Source organism: Danio rerio, chromosome 1 (assembly GCF_052040795.2).
Source record: "Danio rerio strain M-AB ecotype USA chromosome 1, GRCz13ab, whole genome shotgun sequence".
Lineage (NCBI taxonomy): Eukaryota > Metazoa > Chordata > Actinopteri > Cypriniformes > Danionidae > Danio > Danio rerio.
This window is the reverse complement of record NC_141021.1, coordinates 53,756,775-53,779,820: the sequence shown is the minus strand read 5'-3', so window position 1 is coordinate 53,779,820 and position 23,046 is coordinate 53,756,775. Positions and strand designations below refer to the sequence as shown.

Sequence of the window (23,046 nt, the reverse complement as noted above, 5' to 3'; positions counted from 1 at the left end):
TGTGTTGAAGGAAGTTGGAGCTAAATATGCAGGACATCAGCCCTCCAAGACAGAGTTTGTACAACCCTGAATTATATGGTTGCTGACAAGATTAGTCTTAACAGCTGTACTCTTAAACTTTCACAAAAAAAAAAAAAAAGTGTCTACAGCCAAAACAACATAATATATTTATATTGTTTGCTCAATTGGTAGATTTATACAATTATAAACACAATATTGATAAGGTAGCATGAAACAAAATGTTCCTACTGTTTCATTTACTCTTTTGGTATTTAGATATTATTTACATTGCTGTGACTGAACAGCAAATGTCTGAACCCCAAATGATGTGCTTAAGTTTTGAAAATGCAGAAGTAAAGGAACAAGTTGTTTTCACAGCTTATTTTCTATGAATTATTTAGCTTTAGGAAGTTACAGAACAAGTTCTGAATGGTACAGTATTATTTATATACAGTATATAGCGCATATACAGTAGTATAGTACATTGCAATAGTATATACAGTGTGTATATACTAATATATGTTCTTTGTACAAACATATATACAGTACAATAGCATATACAGTATACAGCGGTTTTTAGAAAACAACATACTCGTTTATTCCTCATTGAAATTACTAGATTCATTTAATGAAGAACAGAATTGCTGAGTAGACATTGAGATTAACAGAGCTTCTAATACTGAAATAACTGTTAATGTGAGCAGCTAATACTGATCACAAGCACTTCGGGTTAAAGTATACAAACTAAATTCTCTTCTTTTCCTGTGAAACGTGGTGACCTTTGTGTGAAATGTCTTGCTGTCTGGGGTGGAGTGCAGTGGAGCTCCGAAACTCCGGCTTGTTTATTTTCAGCTATGAAAGAGGGGAAGTAAAAGTAATACGCACACATTTTGTTTTGATTTCATAGAACAGCAGATGGTTTCCGCACCGTACCAACAATAACACAACAGCTCCAAGCCTCCTTTATGCTCTCTTTTTTCCCCCCCGTTGATGTTGCTCTGGGCGAGAACCGGAGAGATGAAAACAATAACTCCCAAAGCACAAAGCAAATATGAACTCCTGCATGTACGCTGGAACCTAGTGAGTGACTGACAATGAAAACAAATCTAATCGTTACTGTTATGGTTTAGATAGCACTTACTTTCCGTCGAGCAAAGAAGTGGTGCTAAATGTCACTAAATTGGACTGTGCAAACAAAGATTAATGTTGTGTACGTGAGTATTACATGTTCGTTTCACAATCAAGGACAAATACCACAGTGATTGACTACAGGACCAAATGTGTACAGGCGTATAGAGTTTATTTACAAAAAGACATTGCCATCTACTGGTCTGGCATACATAATATGTTTTTAGCAGGTTTTGTGGATCTGTGCAGGCAGATATAATTTTGACAACATTGTCATATAACTGTGTTTAATTAGCAATCTGGGCTTTCATTACCCTCTGTTACCACTGAAACTGCCTGAATTCCACAAGTACACTCATATAAGATGTCATATTATCACGTCATACTTACATTCAAAGTTTCTATTGAGATACTAAATTAAGCTTTGAATGTCTGTCATCATATTTAATTAAGTCATCACCCTAAAATGCATTCTTTTTGGTAATATAGTCTATAAATGTATAGGCTACTAACATTAGCGAATCAACATTAGCAAAACATTAGTGAACCACCCGCAAAAGCAGAGGAGAAGGCTTTTTCACGGCACTGAATATGATATTTTAAAAGACATATCTGAAGTTAAGTTATGTTTTTGCCAGCAGAAAGTTATGTTTTTGTTAGCAGGAAGTTGCTAGGCAACAGAGGAATGTATATTTAAAGTCATGGGGAAAAGTAGCAGACGTTGGTTGCATTCAAAATCACATACTTCCATACTTTATAGTATGCTAAAATCAGTATGCGAGCCAAGTAGTATGTCCAAATTCATAGAATTCAAAAATCAGTATGTGAGAAGTACCTGGATGACCTACTACTTCCGGCTAGATTCTGAAGTGTGCATCATATGGATGCTACGCTTTGCCATGATGCCCCGCAAGAGAATTTATGAATGGGAGTGAACAGACGCAATTCATGCGGGTAGGTCATGTGATCATGACATGATGGATGTACTATGTCCGAGTTCCATTCATACAACAGACATTCATACTGTATAGAACGTACTTTTCTAATGGTCGAGTAGTACGTTTAAATTCAAATGCAGTTCCTACTGGATAATCGGCAGTTTCGGCCACAGCCACTGAAATGCATGCGGTCATTCTGACTGCTATGGTAGTTCTAGGTAGAAATAATCAGAACTCTTTTGTGTTTTAATTGACATAAAATAACAATGTTAGAAAGAAGTACACACATATTTAGTAAAAATCATAGATATGTGTTTTATTTCAACAAAGTTATTAAATAGCAAAAATAGAAAATGGTTAAAATAACCATTCAATTAAAATGTTCTTAATACGCAAATATTTTAATGCTAATTTAAGGTGAATTTGGACTTTTGATAAAAATGGTTAATACAAATTGAAGATTAAAATCCATTTGTCAAATAAACTCTGACTTTATCGGCTAGATCAGATACGGTTGTGACTGGAAGTTAACAAGAATTATTTATATTATTTATTAAATATCTCATTTATTGTATTTTATTAACGTCTACCCCTACTCCAACCCTAAAACCAACCATCACAGTTACGTAAAAACAGTAGTTGTACCGAGTATTATTTAATATTTTTTAAATTACTCAATCAATTTTGTTTTATTAACGCCTACACCCACCTCAACCATCAAAGTACTGTAAAAATAATTATTATTGTTATACAGTGTTACAAAAATTATGCTATATTGATGTGCGTATATGCAGCTGTATCCTAAATAGACTTTACCCATATGCTTGCCTTGTTTACTGTTGGTTGCTAGGTTACCAATACTACAGTCAGCTGCTGTAACAACTTGATGGAAATCCACCCAATTCACATTTGGGATTTTATTATTATTATTATTTTGTGCACAGATTGAAAAGATTAGCTTCAGGCCATTAAGGAAACCTGGCTACAGCATCGAAGATGGATTTGTTTTTGTTTTTTTGGGGGGTAGACATTCAGTCATTTCTCTAAAATAAAAGATAATATCCAATGTGGACCAAATATAAGATGTCTTGTTTGGTTTTCTTGGTAAAGCACTAAAATGTTTGGCAGATTGCTAACTTATTCAGTTTAGTTATCGTAAATGACACACTCTCTTCAGACCCCGCCTTCTGAAGTGACGACAGCCAACCTGATGTCAATTTGACAGATGACTGACAGACGAAAGGGCGTTCCTGATTGGCTTGTCGTCAAAACAGCTGTGGCTTCAGTCAGGTAGTAGTGCAGGCGTTTTTTTTAGGGGAAATAACCATAAATCACCCTTAGTACATTTATGTACAACAAGTGATACAAAATGCCTCACCTGCATCCTCTGCCGACGAAATTTCATTAACGTCTACGCCAACCTTAACCCCAACTGTCACAGTAATGTAAAAACAATAGTTTTACTAAATATTGTTTATGTTATTTATTAAATTACCCAATAAATTGTATTTTATTAACGCCTACATCCACCCCAACCATACTGTAAAAAATATATATTATACAGTGCTACAAAAATTGTGCTTTGTGCATATCTGCAGCTGTATCCTATCTAGACTTTAACATTATGCTTGCCTTGTTTACTGTTGGTTGCTAGGTTACCAATCCTACAGTCAGCTGCTCTAACAACTTGATTTATTAACCTTAATATTATTATTTTGTGCAAAATTTGAAAAGATTAGCTTCGCGTTACAATGGAAACCTGGCTACAGCATCGCAGGTGGATTTTTATTTTATTTTGGTGCACATCCAGTCACTTCCCTGAAATATAAGATGATATCCAATGTGGACCAAATTTAAGATGTCTTGTTTGGTTTTGATGGTAAAGCACTAAAATATTTTACAGTTGTAAAAACTTATTCAGTTTAGTTTACGTAAATGACTCAGACCCCGCCTTCTGAAGTGACGACAGCCAACCTGATGTCAATGTGACAGATGACTGACAGACAAAAGGGCGTTCCTGATTGGCTCTTCGACTAAACAGCTGTGGCTTCTATTTCAGTCAGGTAGTAGTACAGGCGTTTTTAGGCAAATAAGCGAAGTAAATCGTCCGTGGCTGCTTTAATGCGAGCACATTTATGAATATCAAGTGATACAAAACGTCGTCTCACCTGCATCCTCCGCCGGCGAATAATACCGGAGTCATCCATGCTATCGCTCATCGTGTCGGTCTGTCTAAAAAGCCGCTTCACGGCTTACCGAGTGCACGTGGTGACAGACAGGCGCCCTCAGGTGATGCTCAGAAGTTTCCCCTTGTTTGCATTTCCCTCCTCAGGTAAAGACGAGCATGGGCGTTGCAATACGATGCATTCGCGAGACACACCAAAACACCCGCCTTTTAAAATTATTGGGATTAAAATGCTCCGATAAAGGCTAAACGTGACTAGTTTTGTCTGTCAGAAACGAGTAAAATTTTCATCCTGAGTGATCTCGATCGTCACTTTCCGTATCCTCCGCGCGTGCTTTCGGAGAGCGGTCCTTTTGGACATCTGGAGCCCTAAAGAGGCGTCCAGCCGCACTAATGGACCGCCGGCCGTCCCCCAGAGGACACCGCCATCAGATCATATTCTCCGGCAGCTGGAGCAGTAATGGCATCGCTAATGTGAAATGCATCCTGGCCTGATTGCCGCCGCGAGCTTGTTTCTGAATGGAGTAGGCTACAGTAATTATTCGTTGCGTGTAGAATGTGCACTAGCTGAGAGATGCACACTGTGTAGTGCCCTGGAGAACAAGTGCGCGCGCGTGTAATGGATCCGCTCGCGGTAACCCTTTGAGCTCTGGACTGGAGTAAAATCTCAGAAAACCAGCTCAGAGCTAGACAGGGATTCTGGCATTGTGTTTATGTATAGCCTATATAGTCATTTGTCAAGAATGGGTCATTGTTGAACAGTTTTAGGACAACCTTGATGAAAGGTTTCTATGTACGTGCATGTGTAGGCTATACGTGTGTGTGTGTAAAATTATTTAAATATAATTAATACATTATTATTCATATCACATAATAAATTGCAAAAATATCTGCAGGTAAACTGATTCAAACATGAATTTTGGGAGCAGAAAATTATAAAAATTGTCAAAAAGCTTTAAATTACATGATTTAATTACATTTTAAAACATATTCACATTAAAAAGCATGTGAATATAAGTTGATAAGCCTATGAAAATATGTTAATAAGTGTGTAATATACTGTACAATTGAAGTCTAATTATTAATTATATCTTAATTATTAGCCCCCCCCCCCCCCCCCCCCCCCCCCCAGAATTTTACTTTTTTTTTAATATTTCCCAAATGATGTTTAACAGAGCAAGGAAATTGTCACAGTATGTCTGATAATATTTTTTCTTCTGAAGAAAATCTTATTTTTTTATTTCGGCTAGAATAAAAGCAGTTTTAAATTTTTTAAACACCAATTTAGGGACAAAATTATTATATAGTCACATCACATGATTAGATTGTTTATTAAAGATTAAAAGCATATTATACAATATTATTGTATTGAATTATTTATACAATGATGACCGTTTTATTTTATATTTAACTGTTCAGTTTTTGTATTATTGTTACACTCCCAATGAAAACCACAAATAACTGTTTATTTAACTTTAAACCAGCGACCTTCTTAACAAAACTTTCACTCTCTTGTGGTTAAACTGACTATTGCAGATATGCACATTGAGATGTCAATGCTAAAATGATATATTGTGTTGCCACATTCTTCCACTTTATTTCACACACACATTTAAAAGCTGTAGGCAAGCGGAAAGCAATCAGCAGTACGAGCGAAGATTCGCCCACAAGGAATCTGTAATCAAAAGCTCTGCTTCTGTAAAAGCCATTACATGAGAGAAAGACAAACACAAAAGAAAACTACAGCAAATCATCCACATGCACACCCAGAACAACAGCAGCAATCAGTTTAAACGCTGTTTTCCTGATTTTAAACCAGTGCTACCGATTTCTTTTTGAAACATGAAGGAACGTGAAATATAAGAGATGAACAATAAGAGCCCTCAAATTAACCTAGTTCAGTGTTATGTTTTGTTTTAACAAGTGGGTTTTGACCCCAAAATAGGCCAAAAATATGTTCTGATATGGTCACAAACACTTGAGGAAAAAACTAAAGTACATCCAGGAGGTTGTCGTCACAGAATAAAGCCTGTCAGGTTTATCAGCAGCCCGACGCAAACTGGAGTCAACCATCCTGGATATACTTTATCTTGATTATTATGTCACAAAACATTGTTCTTTAATAGTCATAATAGTTTAGTAATTCTTTATAAATGCAAAGCTGACAGAAAGGAAAACAGCTATTGGAGTTTACACTAACTCTTGCATTATTCAGTCACAAGATGGCGCCAAACTGTCAAAAACGCAAAGCTGAAAGAAGCGAAATTGACTGGATCAAGTATAGACGCCTATGTTGTTTTTGTTTTGTTTTTTTGTTGTTTTTTTGTTGTTGTTGTTTTTGTTGATGTTTCTTTGTTTTTGTATGATTCCAATTTATGTACCTTTTTGCATATTCTAATTTTAAAAAAAAGTACCCTGCTGAAAAATCCAGCTTAAACCAGCCTAGGCTGGTTGGCTGGTTTTAGCTGGTCGACCAGGCTGGTTTAAGCGGGGTTTTGGCCACTTCCAGGCTGGTTTCCAGCCATTTCCAGCCTGGTCTTAGCTGGTCAGGCTGGGAGATGACCAGCTAAAACCAGCTTGACCAGCCTAGCCAAGCTGGGAGTCCAGCCAAAACCAGCTATATCCAGCTTAAACCAGACTGGTCAAGCTGGTTTTAGCTGGATTTGGCTGGTCATTTTCCAGCCTGACCAGCTAAGACCAGGCTGGAAATGGCTGGAAACCAGCCTGGAAATGGCCAAAACCCCTCTAAAACCAGGCTGGTCAACCAGCTAAAACCAGCCAACCAGCCTAGGCTGGTTTAAGCTGGATTTTTCAGCAGGGACTGTACTATAATACTAATAGAAGTACTGTATTAATGCTTTTTTTTTTTTTTGAAAAATTAAATTAGACGAATTAGAGGCCAACATGGACAAGTACAGTAAGAGCTGGGTGATTTATGATAAAAAAAATCTCATCACAATATGAAGTCATCTCATATCTTGATAATGATATAGGACCATTTCAGGTAATTCAACCAATTAATAGTTTATATACATTAACAACATGGAAAGGACTATTCTTTTTACATTTTAAAGAGCTCAAATTATTCCCAGAGATGGGTTGTGGCTGGAAGGGCATCTGCTGTTTAAAAACATGCTGGATAAGTTGGCGGTTCATTCCGCTGCGGTGACCCCGGATTAATAAAGGGACTAAGCGGACAAGAAAATGAATGAATGAATGCTCAAATTATTGCTCATTCATATGTGATCATGTTTCTCACTTTAGTTTGAACTTCAGGGCAAATGTTTGACTAAAAATGAAGAAATAGAAAATAAATATTAATGAAACATAAAACACTTTTCAAAAACGAATGATTACAGGCCCGATATAAAATACCACAAAATGTAAACACTCATACTTTCAAGACCAACTTTCTAACGATGCATGTTTCTGTCTTAGTATAGTGTGTAATATTGTGCTGATATAAATGATGAAAAGGTAACCTACTATCATAAACAAATGTATTTTGCTACACCATAAGCGATGCATACTATGAAACGATAGAATTTTTATTATTTTTTTGCATACAATATACACCGTTATATTCCACAGCCCTAGTGCAATGAAAGCAAATTTAACTGTAGTGGAGGTCAAAAACATTTGGCAAAAAATAAAAAAATAAAAAATCAACTGCTGGCAAGAATAAAGTGATTCTAGCCTGATTTAAGTGTACTAACATCTTAACATGCATTCAAGTGAGGTTTAGCAAGTAAAAGAATGAACACTGACATCTGCTGATGAACAGTAGAAATGTCACGTCTCTTTTCTGAAATATTTAGAGCAGTGGTGTCCTGCATATTTTAGTTTCAACCCCAGTTAAACACAGCTGAACCACCTAATGAAGTTCTTTCTAGGTATACTAGACTTCCAGGCAGGTGTGTTGGTGGAAGTTTGAGCTAAACTATGCAGGACACCGGCCCTCCAGGACCGAGTTTGAACATCCCTGATTTAGGGTGATTATAATTTAAGAGTATTAAAAAATGAATATTATAACTGAATGATAAATTAATGATCAATACAATTGAATGAACAGTGATTATTTATTCATTATAGGTTAAGAAAATTCAGCTTTTTTGTTTTTCTTTAGTGAAAAGTCAGGGAGTTTAAATTTGGCTTGGAGTGGCCACATAACCTAACCTAAACATAATCAAAACACAAACCCCTGCTCACCCAAAAAAATCTTACTACATCGTGTTTAATACATTAATGACTCTAAATCATCAAAATGAATAAAATGTTGAAATCTCTTGAACAATAGTATTAAAAGAATCATGCAAATTTTTTTAATTTTAGCAATTGATACCATGAATATTGTATATGTTGTAAATATAATTAATATTTATTCATTATGGATTATAAAAAATCTTTCTTTTTTTTTTTTTTTTTGTCAGTGAAAAGTCAGGGAGTTTGACATTTCTCTTGGAGTGGCAACCCTGCTAACCTAACCTAAACATTATCAAAACACTAACCCCTGCTAACCCCCCCCCCCAAAACAAACTGCATCATATATAAAACATGAGTGACTCTAAATCATCAAAATTAACTAAATGTTAAAAATCATGTTAAAACTTTACATTTTAGAGACTGATACAAAGAATACTGTATATGTTGTAAACATTAATATTTTATTATATGAATATTAATATTTTATTCATTATAGATCTTGAAAATTCAGTTATTTGGTCAGTGAAAAGTCAGGGAGGTTGACATTTGGCTTGGAGTGGCAACCTTACTAACCTAACCTAAACATAATCAAAACATAACCCCTGCAAATCAAAAAAACAAAAACAAAAAAAAAAAAAACTGCATCATATTTAATATATGAATGACAGTAAATCATCAAAATTACCAAAAATGTTAAAATCTCTTCAACAACAGTACTAGAAAAAAATGTAAAATTTCAAATTTTATCGATTGACACAATAAATATTGTATATGTTGTAAATATAATCAATATTTATTCATTATAGATCATGAAAGTATTTTTTTATTTATTTATTTTTTCAGTTAAAAGTCAAGGAGTTTGACATTTCTCTTGGAGTGGCAACTCTACTAACCTAACCTAAACATTATCAAAACACAACCCCTGCTTACCCAAAAAACAAACTGCATCATATTTAGTACATGAATGACTGTAAATCATCAAAATTAACAAAATGTTAAAATCTCTTCAACAATAGTACTAGAAAAATCATGCTAAAATTTCTAATTTTAGTGATTGACACAATAAATATTGTATATGTTGTAAATTTAATCAATATTTATTCATTATAGATCATGAAAATTCATTGTTAGTGAAAAGTCAGGGAGTTTGACATTTCTCTTGGAGTGGCAACTCTACTAACCTAAACATTATTAAAACATAACCCCTACTAACCCAAAAAACTAGACCACATTTAATACAAAAATGACTGTAAATCATCAAAATTAAAACAATGTTAAAATCTCTTCAACAATAGTACTAGAAAATCATGTTAAAACTTTACATTTTAGAGATTGACACAATAAATATTGTAAATGTTGTAAATATAATGAATATTTTATTCATTATGAATCTAAATATTCATTATAGATCATGAAAATTCAGTTGTTTTTTTTGTCAGTGAAAAAGTCAGGTAGTTTGACATTTCACTAGGAGTTGCTACCCTACTAATCTAACCTAATCATTATTAAAACATAACCCCTGCTAACCCAAAAAACAAACTACACCACATTAATACAAGAATGACTGTAAATCATCAAAATGAACAAAATGTTAAAATCTCTACAACAATACTGGAAAAATAATTGACAATAAATATAGGACATGTTGTTAATATAATCAATATTTATTAATTATAGATCATGAAATTCATTTCGTCACCTTTATATTTTTAAATATTATAATAGATAGAGAATTATAAGGCTCTATCTGCTTTCTGAATGATTTTGAGATATTGAGCTTCAAAGTTTGTGCATTCCATAGCAAACAGTATGTGTGCAACATTTGTTTTTTAAATAAAAAGTCCTAAAATGTAAACAAGTTATAAAAAAAATATATAATGTAAATAAGATGTAATTTAATAACTCAATTTTGACAAAAATGTCAGATAGAACCCTATAATTCTAAGGTGACAATTTGGTTTAGAGTGGCAACCCTACTAACCTAAACACTCTTAAAACATAACCCCTGCTAACACTCAAACAGGTTATTTTCAGAGCAGTTGCTATGAGAATGTACAAACCTTGTAAAACAGTAAAGAGTATATACGGCCCTGTTAAATCAAATAATGAGTAGTATACTTATAGGCAAAGTACAAATTGACATGTATTTTTACTGATGCTGTTTAAAGAGTTTGTTTCTTCCAGAAGAGGAAGCCATAAATAACTCATTATCAGATTAGAAAGTCTCTGTAACGATTGTTTAGGAGTGTTGTTCCGTTTCTAATTGTTGTGTCACATGGTTAATTGTTCTTGAAGTTGAGTTGGCAGGGCAGTATTGGCTAAACCTAACACACTGCCAAGAACAAACCGGCATTATTTACTCAAGCGGATCATTCAATTTGTCACAGGTAAATTAGCTTAATCAAAACATTTCTGTGCTTTTTTATTAATTATGACTATAGTGGGAGAATATAGCAGAGGTCAGCATGAAACCTAAATCATTTAGTAAAAATTACAATGAACATTTTTTAATTAAAAAATTATAACAATAGTTTAAGAAAATTAGTTGTATACTGGTATAACTAGCTGTCTGCATTTACTAAAATAAAATTTAATCTGCACAGATCTGATCACACACACACACACGCACGCACGCACACACACACACAGCAAACAGGATTAAAGGTTTAATGATGATTCTAGTAGTTGGAGGGTCACCTGATTATTTACAGCAGCACAACCTTGACTGACATCAGCTGTTAATGGCCTCCGTTAGATCATCGCCTTTAAAGAACCTACAGATGAATCTGACTCTTTATATATGTGCCAGACCATATATCAAACATTACTATTCATAAACTCTATATTTGTCATTTCTTAAAAAATGCATTTATTTTTATTGACACATCAATATGTTTAGCTTCTGTGATTATTTACTTTCACATAAACTTAACTGTTAATTAACTGTTAATAATTAATCTATCTATCTATCTATCTATCTATCTATCTATCTATCTATCTATCTATCTATCTATCTATCTATCTATCTATCTATCTATCTATCCATCCATCCATCCATCACCGCGTCATGAAATTGTAAATAAATAATATTAATTTACTCAGATATTACTGTAGAATGAATTATATTATATAATTATATATTGATTTATTTATTTATTTAAAAAATTATATCAAATGTTAATTATTTTGCTTATTTATTATGAATACCTTTATTTTTGATGTTTATAATTTTTTTTTTTGTTTTTTTTTATACGGATAGGCTGGACAAGCTTACAGTAAGTGTCCAAAATACATGCAAACTCCTTTAGAACTTTTTAAGACAATTCAGGCTCATTCTGAAAGCGTACACCTGTATACATTTCTAAAGAGTAAAAAATACGTCCCAGGAGCTACGATTTTGTGCAGTTTTTGTTTTTTGAATCCACCAAGGGCCCCCTTGGTGGATTCGTGAAAACAAAAACTGCAAAAAAATAGCTGCATGGTACATATTTGACACTCTCCAGAAATCTATATGGCAGTGCGTTTTCAGAATGAGCCTGGGTTGGTTTTTAAAGTCCATGTGAAATTGAAATTAACAATGTCTCTTTTGCTAGCTCACATTGTTATTGTTAATGTGAATAATTAATCTATGTAAATTAATCCACTAAATTTAGTTTTTTTGTTTTGGTAATCTTCAGTGAAAGTCTGACCATTTGTTTCTGTTTTTAGAGTTGCAGCCCTTCTGTTGATGACAACCCGAGGGTTTCCATAGCAACTGCATATTTTCTGACCGTTAGTTTGCTATGAGGGAACGATGCGCAAAATGAAAGCCCCGCCCCCTACTCAATATTCAGTTTCAGTTGGAAGAACATCAACATCCTGAAATAAAAGCCTCAGCAACTTCCAATTCAATCACAAAGTGCAGACCAGTGAAGTGACTCAGAAGAAAAGAGTTCTGACTTGTTTAACACACTATTAGTCAGACTAATAGTGTTAGTGTGAGACTTCCCGTCACTCAGATCCCTTCTCAGTAGTACAGATCCTCAGGGAGAATTAAAGTCAGACGTGTCTGGCTGTGCGATCCCGCTTTATCTGACCTCTGTAGGCTGACCTGTTTCACATCCCATTGACGCACACGGAGACACTGGGCTAATTTGGGGATTAAAGGAGGGCGGGATGAGCTGGGACTATAAAAAAAGGAACGGACCGAAGAAACCCGGCATTCATGAATTAAAACGCATCTCGACTGAATTATTATTTTAATAATAATAATAATTCCTGGGGAATAAAACTTATTTTCTGGAAACATGGAATCAGTGTCGCAAACTTTACCTCGCACAGATGGATCCATACCACGCAGAGCCATAAAGATCCCAGCTCGTGGGGCTTCCTCACATTTTGTGGGATCAACCATCGTCATCCTCTCCTCTTACGCTGTGGCGACGCTTGCTATGAACTGTGGGAAGAAAATCCAGGATCAGCGCATGGGGACGCTGAAAAACTGAAGCACTTTGGCTCTAATGGATCATAATGCAATTGCCTTATAAACTCAGTTTGTGCTGATGTAATAAAAGCTGAACTATTATTACACGGCTGTCTGGAATACTCGATTCTGATTGGTCAGTCGCGACATTCAGGGTATGTTATTAAAAGATAACAACCCTTGAATAACACAGACTCAACCGGGAACATCAAATCAACTTGATCATCAGTGAATTCACATCCATATACTTACATCCACATTCAGACCTGCTTGTCTGTCAGTCTGCTTGTCTGTCTGTTTTTGACTGTTTGGTGTCTTTGTGTGAATGAATACTTAGGCTTGTCTATTCAGTCACTTTTGTGTCTGTCAGCTTTGCATACTGTGACTGAATATTGTGCAAGTTATTGTATCTGTTTGTCTGTCACGTTTTTACCTGATTTTGACGACGTCTTTTGAGTGATGAATGCAATGTACGTCGTGCTTCAACCGGTTTCATGTCTGTCAGTTTTGCGTTTTTGGCGGTTTTGCGCCATCTTGTGACTAAATAAAGCGCTCTTCATCAACTGTTTTTGTCTCTGTTGACTTTGTAATTAATTAAAGTACTAATAAACTATGACTGAAAAGAATGTTTTGTGTGTAATTTTTATGTTTTGTGGCAAGTGGCAGTTTAATAAGCGAGATGAAGTACATCGAGTACCAGGGGCGGACTGGGACAAAAATTCAGCCCTGGCACTGTAGCCAGATCAGCCCACATTACCACACCGACACAGCCCCACCCATGGACACGCACATTCAGTATTTATTTTGGTGTACAGATGGTAAAATATAATATGACATTCTTCCTAAATTTTGATAACGTCCGGGTGACCTCGGATTGGGTCGGCCAATCTTGAAATCAGGCGGCCGTCGCCGATTGGGCCAAATGCTTAACATTTATTATTAATATTATTATTATTATTTTTATTTATTTATTTATTTTTTATCAACATCATAATATGACATCTAGCAAGAGATAAAAGCTGACTGCACGTAAAAACAATACATATAAAAAAAAAAACAAGAAAAAAAAAAATAAACTGACCGGCCCACATTTAAAAATTGGTCCGGCCCTTCTGGCATTTGCCAGAATTGCCAGATGGCCAGTCCGCCCCTGTCGAGTACTGTTTTTGAAAGTCCTTCCGTCTTATTCAACTTTGCGTCAGGCTGCTGATAAACCTGTCGGGATTTATTCTACGATTTATTTAATTTATTTTATATGTTTAACCTCCTGGATGCACTTTAACTTACCTTACAGAGCTTATGTTACCATCTGATTGTGTACAGGAACATGAAGAGATTCAGGTTGGCATCAGATGAACTGTCAATCCTCATTCCTGTGGAAAGTGATACTGTAAAAAGAGCGCAAACTCGTTGCCAATTATAATCATTAAGTAAATAAACTGTGCTCATAATTATAATTCGAGTGGTTAAAGATTTGTCTCAAGTTTTCCTCCCAATTTTCTAAAAATTATATTTTCTTTGGTTTATTATAGGGAAAGATAATAATATTCAATTTGTATTGAATTCTAGTTTTGGGGAAATGTTATATTCATAAATGCAAGTGCCTTAAAACAAAACCACTATTTTTAGTTTTCCGAATGAAATTTTGGTTATACTGTAAATCTTTAAAGTTGCTACAATCAACATGGAAGAAGACTGTTTATTGAAAAAATGTAGGCTAAATTAATAGAAGACCTGGTGTAAATGTTCTTTCTTTCTTTCTTTCTTTCTTTCTTTTAGTTGTGTTCTTTTTGTATTACTATTTTATTGATTTTATTATTTATACTCTGTTCTATTAATGTAGATGAAAGTTGTTATTCGAATTTTGCCTTATTGTAATTTTGTTATAATAGCCTACAATGAAAATGTGCATAATTATAAAAGTTAAGTCAATGGGTTTACTTAGGCTACTTTTTTAAAGTAAAATCAACTTGTTGCGATTAAGGCAACAGGTGTACTCAATTAAAAATAAGAGTAAAATAGGCTAACTAATCACTTTGTTAACATTGATTGCAATATATGAATGCTTTAAAATACTAAATATTGTAAAAAGTGCTATACAAATAAACTTGAATTGAATTTTACAGTGAAGGCCAGCAGCTATAGGACGTGTTTAAATAGCATGCTAAATAATGCTATTACGTATGTTCTGAATGTAACATCTAGAGAGAGAAACCTTATAAAACAATCTACTACTGTTAATAAAAAGCTAAATAATCTTTAAGTGCATTTTTTTTCATTTTGAATTAGCCTTTATTTCAATTTTTTACTTCACTTGAAATTTTACAGTAGTCATTTTTTATATATGCATTTCATATTTAATTAGATTTTAATTGGATTTCCACTCAGCTGTAATGTATATTTATTGTTTCATTTATATATATATATATATATATATATATATATATATATATATATATATATATATATATATATATATATATATATATATATATATATATGTGTGTATGTATATATATTTGTTTTTGTTTTTAGTATTTATTTGATAAAAATAAAATTTTAAGAATTTAGTTGGTCATTTATTGTTATATTATATTTTATAAAGAGATATGCCTCTTATTAAAAAAGTAATATAACTGAATAGAATAGAATAAAATAAAATAGAATAGAAAATAGAACATTAATTATCCGGTAGATTAGTATCAGTTAGAACTAATTAAAGGATATGCAGGTTAAGGTTAACTAGAACATGCTGTTATTAGCCTATTGGATTAAACGTAGGCCTACTAATTCAAATAGAAAAGTACAGAAAGGATTAACAATAGCAAATGAGCACAAAGACAAATAAAGAGCACCATCATAAAATCATAATTAATTAAACAAATCCAGGTCACCTGTTTTTATGCTGTTTATAAAAATAGTTAAGTGGCCGTAGGTCCTTTCAATACAAAGCTCCTTTTGACTGGATTAATCTCCCTTCTTCTGTCTTTTCAGGATTAATCTATCTTTGTTTTTGTAAAAAACTTGTAAATGTTATTAATTTTGGTTGCAATTGCTGATTTTTTGTATATCATATTATTTGCTTGATATGTTTTTGTTTGGGTAGGCTTTAGACTGTGCAGAGTGTTTTAGGTGAAGTGTGCTGCTTGTTTTTTTATTTTTTTATTTTATTTTTTTAGCTGTATGTTTGTTATGATGTGATGTACTCTGTTTGATTTAAGTACTTCTTAGGGACCCCCTTGAAATTTTAGTTAATTGTTTCATGTTTGTTTTATTTATTTATTTTCTGTGCTGTTGTTATTATTTACTTTCTATCACCCTTGCATTATTTTGTTTACTATATTGTCATGTATCTGTTGTTTAAAAGCATAATAAAAATGCCACGATGTGAATCAAAGCCTGTAATAAGAAGTTTCAAAGAGCTATAAAACAATATTTGTGTGGTATTTTGAGCTGAAACTCATATACACACTCTGGGCACATCAGAGACTCTTTTTACCTCTTGTAAAAAGTATTATGCCGCGATTTACCTCTTGTAAAAAGAGGCATGATAGGTCTCATTAAAATAGTTTCCGGGATATACTTGCTTATCTCCATTCCATTCCCAGCTTGATCCATTGTGATTCCTGATAATTCCAGACCGGCAGGTGGCGCACTCGACTCCGCCACACGTCCTGAATGCCAGCAAAAGAGCAGGACATTGCGAATCACTCCGGGAAAAATAATACGAACAGAAACAACGGCGTCCTGCCCGTAAACTCGTCCTGTTTTCGCGATGACTGTTGAGTGAACACTAGCCGGGCGACAGCTTATTTTCGAGCTGTTTTTCGCCGGGTACAGGTGTGCCAGTCGCATATGAGAAGAAGCGGCTGAAGTGTGTGTGTGTTGTGTGTGTGTGTTTTGGTGTTCAGGGATGTGCCATGGCATCGGTCCGGGTGGCAGTGCGGGTTCGTCCCATGAACAGACGGTGAGTGACCAGAAATACGCGAATAATTATTTGTATGTGAATAAGTATGTCAACCACATGTCTGTATGACTCTCTCAAAAGCTGCAGCGTGAAATTTACACAAGTAACGGTATTAAACCCACCGCAAACTCGTGAGCTCTGAGTTTAATAATAATAATAATAATAATAATAATGTGTTATTAATAATCGATTTATATTTACGTTATTATTGGTTAACCCACTGTGCTGTATGTATTGTTACTAATTTTAAAGATGCAAATTTGCTAATAATGATGCAAATTAGTTTCCTAGTACTGGGTTGCAGCTGGAAGGGCATCCGCGGTGCAAAACATATGCTGGATAAGTTGGCGGTTCATTCTGCTGTGGCGACCCCTGATGATAAAAGAGACTAAGCCGGAGTAAAATGAATGAATGAATGAATGATGAAAATTAGTCTTATTATTGTTGACATTGTTCTTTTAGGAGATTATAATTGTTGTGTTTATTATTTTTTATTTTATAACAATTAAAATCAAACTCAATAAAATAAAAATATAGTAATAACAATCATAGGATTATTAAATTATAAAATATAGATGTTGGTTATTTAGGTTAAAGTTTTTTGGGAGGTGGTTATTGGGTAGTTAAGGTATGATTTCTCACTGTAGTCTATTTAAGACAGTAAATAAAATATATACTAAATGGATTAGATGAAAAATGATCCAATTGTTTTTTACTTTATTTAGTTTCTGGCCATGAAAGATGTTTATTTTTATATCAGATTTATTTTTTGGCATTTTCGAGGTTTTTTTTTGGCTCCCAATTTATTATGACTTTTATATTCATTACTGTTATTAATATTTATTACTAATTCCAATTATTATTATTATTATTATTTGTACCAGCAAGCATAATGATAATAACATAAATAATAATAAATAGAACTTGCAAACCTTCTCTGTGAGGTGATTGTGTTATCCACTGCACCACAGTGAATATATATATATATATATATATATATATATATATATATATATATATATATATATATATATATATATATATATATATATAGAGAGAGAGAGAGAGAGAGAGAGAGAGAGAGAGAGAGAAAATTGATATTAATGACAATATTTTTATACATATAAATCATATCAAATAATAAAATATTTATTATATGTCAATAAAATATTTATATTTGAATTATAATGTATATGGAGGAATTGTTTTTGTTCTTGAATGTGTTAGAGCAAATGTAGAAGCAAACATTAATGACATAAATGAGAGTGTTAAAATTAGCTCTTAATTAAAAAAACGATTTTGGGGATTTTATTTTTATATGCAAATAAACTTGCAGCTTAATGATAATATTTCACTGACAAAATATGCTATTTTGTAGTACGTCCTGTGGGAATGTACACTATAAAGCTCATTCTTTAACACTATAACAGAAGAGCAGAAATATGTTTTAGGCAATAATTTGTTCCCTTGCCCGAGTCGGATAATAAAGTGGCATGCCAAAAAACTTTTTAATTAGTTTAAACTTTAACTGTAAGCAAAATGCTATAATTTACCTTGAGAAACATAATTTGATCATTTAAAAATGCTTATAATTGAAGCATTTACCACTTTTTTCCGGCTTTACATCTTAAACGGTTTATAAAAGCATTAGGTCTATAGTAGACACCTTATTTAACGTGTTGAGTGCTCTAAATTAAATCATCTCCCTCGAGAGTAAATGCCTGAATGTTTACCCTGTGCGTCAGTAATAAATGAAGTGCATAAACATATCTTTTATTAATGCATTATTGATTTCTCTGGCACAGGGAGAAAGACCTGTCTGGCAAATGCATCATTGAAATGGAAGGAAATAAAACCACCATCTCCAACTTAAAAGTACTGAGCATCCACAAACCATTGATCTCTTCAGATTAAAGTGTCGGTTCTAGACTAATTGCGATGGGTTTTTTTTTTTTTTTTTTTTTTACATTTTAGATTCCAGACGGAGTGACTGGAGACTCTGTACGGGAGAAAACCAAGACTTTCACTTATGATTTCTCTTACGACTCGTCAGACTGTAAAAACGCCTGCTTTGTCTCACAGGAGAAGGTCAGTGGAAAATGTGAATAGATTTCAATAAAGTGCATCAATATTATTATTATTATTTTAACTGCTATAATAATTTTTAAGGAACTTTTAACATGTACTGAAGAAAAGAAAACACACAAAATTATATATATATATATATATATATATATATATATATATATATATATATATATATATATATATATATATATATATATATGTATGCATATATATATATATATATATATATATATATATATATATATATATATATATATATATATATATATATATATATATATATATATATATATATATATATATATATATATATATATATATATATATATATATATATATATATATATATATTTATATATAAATATATTTATATATATATATATATATATATATTTATATATAAATAAAAAAGTATATAAATAAATAAATGCATTTACATACACATACAATATTAAGGTGTCAAAACAAATGAGCTGTTAGTGCTTTAGGTGGATGAGTAGTATGTACGTAATCTGCATTTGCTTTAAAATTGCTCATAATTAAAAACTGTATAATTTAATTAATGAAAAACTAATATTTTAGTTGAATCCAAAGGGCATAATAATTAAAAAAAATTATGTGATTATCAATCCATAATAATAATCTTAATAGGTATTTTCCCACTAAAACACTTTAAACTTTAAATAGTTAAAGAAAATAGTTACACGTGATTATTTACTTTTATTTTCGTAATAATGTAAACTAATTGTGATTTCCTTAAATAAAACTGATTGACATAAATGAAGTCTCTTCAGATAAACGAGTTATTAAAATGCATTACTTGATTTATTTTGAGACTATCTTATTATTGCCCCAATGCTAATTCTATTTAACATGAATTAGGATGATAAATTATTTAATATTTTTTTAAAATGTAAATCCTTCTAAAATTGTAGAATTTTTATCAAAAGGAAACCTTAAAAAACTTTTAGATTTTTATCTTGTATATTATCATTATTATTATTTATTTATTTTACTTTGTGTATTATTTATTGCTGTTAATGACTTTTAATTATTAGGACATTTTTATTACTATAGAAAAGTGGTATTTATAAAATGTGGTAAACTTGATTTGTTTTTTTTTTGCCATGACATAGCCATAGAAGCTGAAATGGCAATAAAATTAAAACTCTCTCTCTTAATTATTTAATTATGAGCCCAAATTTCTATATTTTTATAAGATTTTATTTATTTGCACAATCACAATTGTCACAATTGTCAAATAATTTATTATTACTGTTGTTGTAGTTGGGCTTAAACATAATAAATAAACTCCACATTTATAATATTTATATTATAATTATTAGTTAAGTTGTTACTTTAATAATTGTTTTACTTATTATTGCTTTAACAATTATTTTTTACAGTTATATTATTATATTACTGGCATATTTCTACATGTATGTTATAAAAATGATTACATGTTTATATATATATATATATATATATATATATATATATATATATATATATATATATATATATATATATAATATTATATTATATTATATTATATTATATTATATTATATTATATATGTGTGTATGTATGTATGTTATATTATTTGTTGTAAATAAAAAAATAAAAAATAATAATTATAATTTTATTTATATGACCAATTTTTATTATATTAAATGTATTTATTATTTATTATATTTTAATATATTATATATAATATATATATATTTTAATTTTAATATATATATATGTGTGTGTTTGTTTGTTTGTTTGTTTGTGTGTGTGTGTGTGTGTGTGTGTGTGTGTGTGTGTGTAAGTGTGTGTAAGTGTGTGTAAGTGTGTGTAAGTGTGTGTAAGTGTGTGTAAGTGTGTGTAAGTGTGTGTAAGTGTGTGTAATTTTTTTTATAATACCAGTGAACAATAAAACTTTTAAATGGCCCCATTTATACCGAATACTAATCAGGTCTGATTCGTAATTAATCCTCTGAGCGTTTGTGTTCAGAAAGGTTTGTTTCTTGATATGTAACAACCATCTGGTACATTTAAAAACAAAAATAGTGAGATTCAGGGCTGGCTTCCCAGAGGCAGATTTTAAATCCTGATCCTAAAGGCATTGTTAGCAGTACATTTGAGTCCATATCTTGACTTTATGATTAGCTTTTGATTTTTTTTTTTGCACTGACACATTAACCCATGCAGTAACATCCCCCGCATGTATGTGTGATTTCAGGTGTTTAAGGATCTGGGCACAGATGTGTTGAAGTCAGCATTTGAAGGATATAATGCTTGCATCTTTGCTTATGGTCAGACTGGATCAGGGAAGTCACACACCATGATGGGAATCCCTGTAAGTTCTTTCTGTTTAAACTTTTCGCGAGCTGAATATTGGCTCTGAGTCATGACTTGCTACTTTATAGGGAGACCTCGGACTGATCCCACGCATCTGTGAAGGATTATTCAGCCGGATTTCAGGAATGACTCGGAGAGATGAAGCCTCTTTCCGTACGGAGGTCAGGTAAGTTGAGTTCTGGAGTCATTGATGAACAAAAACATGAGCAGAAACAGATAACTCATAGTGTGCACCATCGATCTGCATTATTAGCTTTAGCAATAAGAAAAAAATCTAGGGATCACCGATGTTGAATTTCTGACCAATAACTAGGCCCACACACAATCTGCGCACACAGAAATCCGCAGATTTCCAGCCCATCATTAAGTCTATTTCTTTTCTTGTGTAAATGTGTGTACATTTATTTTTATTCAATCAATTTTCAATCAATCAAATCAATCAATCAATCAAATTTACAATGCAGTTTGTAATAAAATATTTCTGTCTTTTAGTAGATATATTATATGAGAAACTTGCTTTGTTTACCAAAAAAAGTGGATTTAATTGGATTTTCATTGTTATTATATAATTTTTTATTTCATATATTAAGTGTTTACAATACTCCCAAAATTATTCTGCATAAATCTGCAGATTTTTTACAAAATTGTGCACAGAAATTGCAAAAATTGTCCGCAGATTCAGCCCTACTGATAACCGATAATTATTTACCGATATATTAACCGATAACTGTACTTTTTTAGAATTTTTCTGCATGATTGCAAAAATGAAATGCAAACACATACAGTAACTTCAGAAATATTTGAGCTGATCTCTGAATTTTATTAATAAACTATTCTTTTATACAGCCGTCTTTCTTTTATGTTTAAAAAAATTTACTGCCAGACAAAAAAGCATAAATAAAGCAACTAAGTCACTAAACATTAACGAAAATCAAAATACCAGTAAAATAATAAAAATGTGGCAGGTAGCAAGCCTGTGAAGAGGTTCAACCTGCAGAAAAATACATAATTTATTGGCTTTGAGATACCGGTTGAATTTTTTTTATTGGACCGATATTGATAAACATTATATCGGCCGATATGGCTGCCGATATAGCATACATCTCTACTGATTTCAGTCAGTTTTCTGCCATAAACTCAGACATTTAAGGGTTATTGACTATTTATTTATTTAGGTATTTAATATTTATTGCCAATGTTACTATATCTGCCTTATAGAAACCGATAGCACAGAAATGATGCTCTTGCAGTAGCTATAGTAATGTGCGTGTACAAAATAAAAGTCATTTGAAGTGTGCATGTGGAAATACAGCTCTTACTGTGATTTATTTATTTATTTTTTTGTTTATGCTGGCAGCTATTTGGAGATTTACAACGAGCGCGTGCGGGATTTGTTACGGAGAAAGATGGCAAAAACTTATAACCTCAGAGTCAGAGAGCACCCTAAAGAGGGACCCTATGTAGAAGGTAAGACCGTGACTTTAAACCGCAACCAAAAATCTCCAAATTTATGTAATGGATAACAGACATTTAATATATATATATATATATATATATATATATATATATATATATATATATTTTTTTTTTTATATATATATTTATATATATATATATATATATATATATTTTTTATATATTTATATATATATATATATATATATATATATATATATATATATATATATTTTTTTTTTTTTTACCTTAATAAAGATGTTATGTCTTCTAG

General features: G+C 32.0%; 2 protein-coding genes and 1 long non-coding RNA gene across 8 annotated transcripts in view; 2 read left to right on the top strand and 1 right to left on the bottom strand.

Moving 5' to 3' along the window:
- Window positions 1–4,623, bottom strand: part of mast1a (microtubule associated serine/threonine kinase 1a) — a 100,347-nt gene extending 95,724 nt beyond the window's left edge. Inside the window, exon 1 of the mRNA XM_087237733.1 lies at window positions 4,235–4,623. Within this exon, the coding sequence (XP_087093859.1) occupies window positions 4,235–4,285 (51 nt within the window). The 5' untranslated portion in view covers window positions 4,286–4,623. The remainder of the gene's footprint in view (window positions 1–4,234) is intronic.
- Window positions 4,077–13,480, top strand: LOC147837517 (uncharacterized). Its single transcript, XR_015477013.1, has 2 exons — window positions 4,077–4,355; window positions 12,163–13,480. It is a non-coding gene; the product is annotated as an uncharacterized LOC147837517 (long non-coding RNA).
- Window positions 13,481–16,620: 3,140 nt separating this feature from the next.
- The window catches only part of kif16ba (kinesin family member 16Ba), a 42,619-nt gene continuing 36,193 nt past the window's right edge, over window positions 16,621–23,046 (top strand). For all 6 annotated transcript variants that reach the window (XR_015477006.1, XM_087237739.1, XM_087237737.1 and 3 more), the window contains exons 1-6: window positions 16,621–16,883; window positions 18,689–18,758; window positions 18,858–18,971; window positions 21,199–21,315; window positions 21,386–21,483; window positions 22,675–22,784. Coding sequence is in view for 5 of the 6 variants with exons in the window: in XM_087237739.1 (XP_087093865.1) it covers window positions 16,837–16,883; window positions 18,689–18,758; window positions 18,858–18,971; window positions 21,199–21,315; window positions 21,386–21,483; window positions 22,675–22,784 (556 nt within the window). In the remaining variant the exon portion in view is untranslated. The remainder of the gene's footprint in view (window positions 16,884–18,688; window positions 18,759–18,857; window positions 18,972–21,198; window positions 21,316–21,385; window positions 21,484–22,674; window positions 22,785–23,046) is intronic.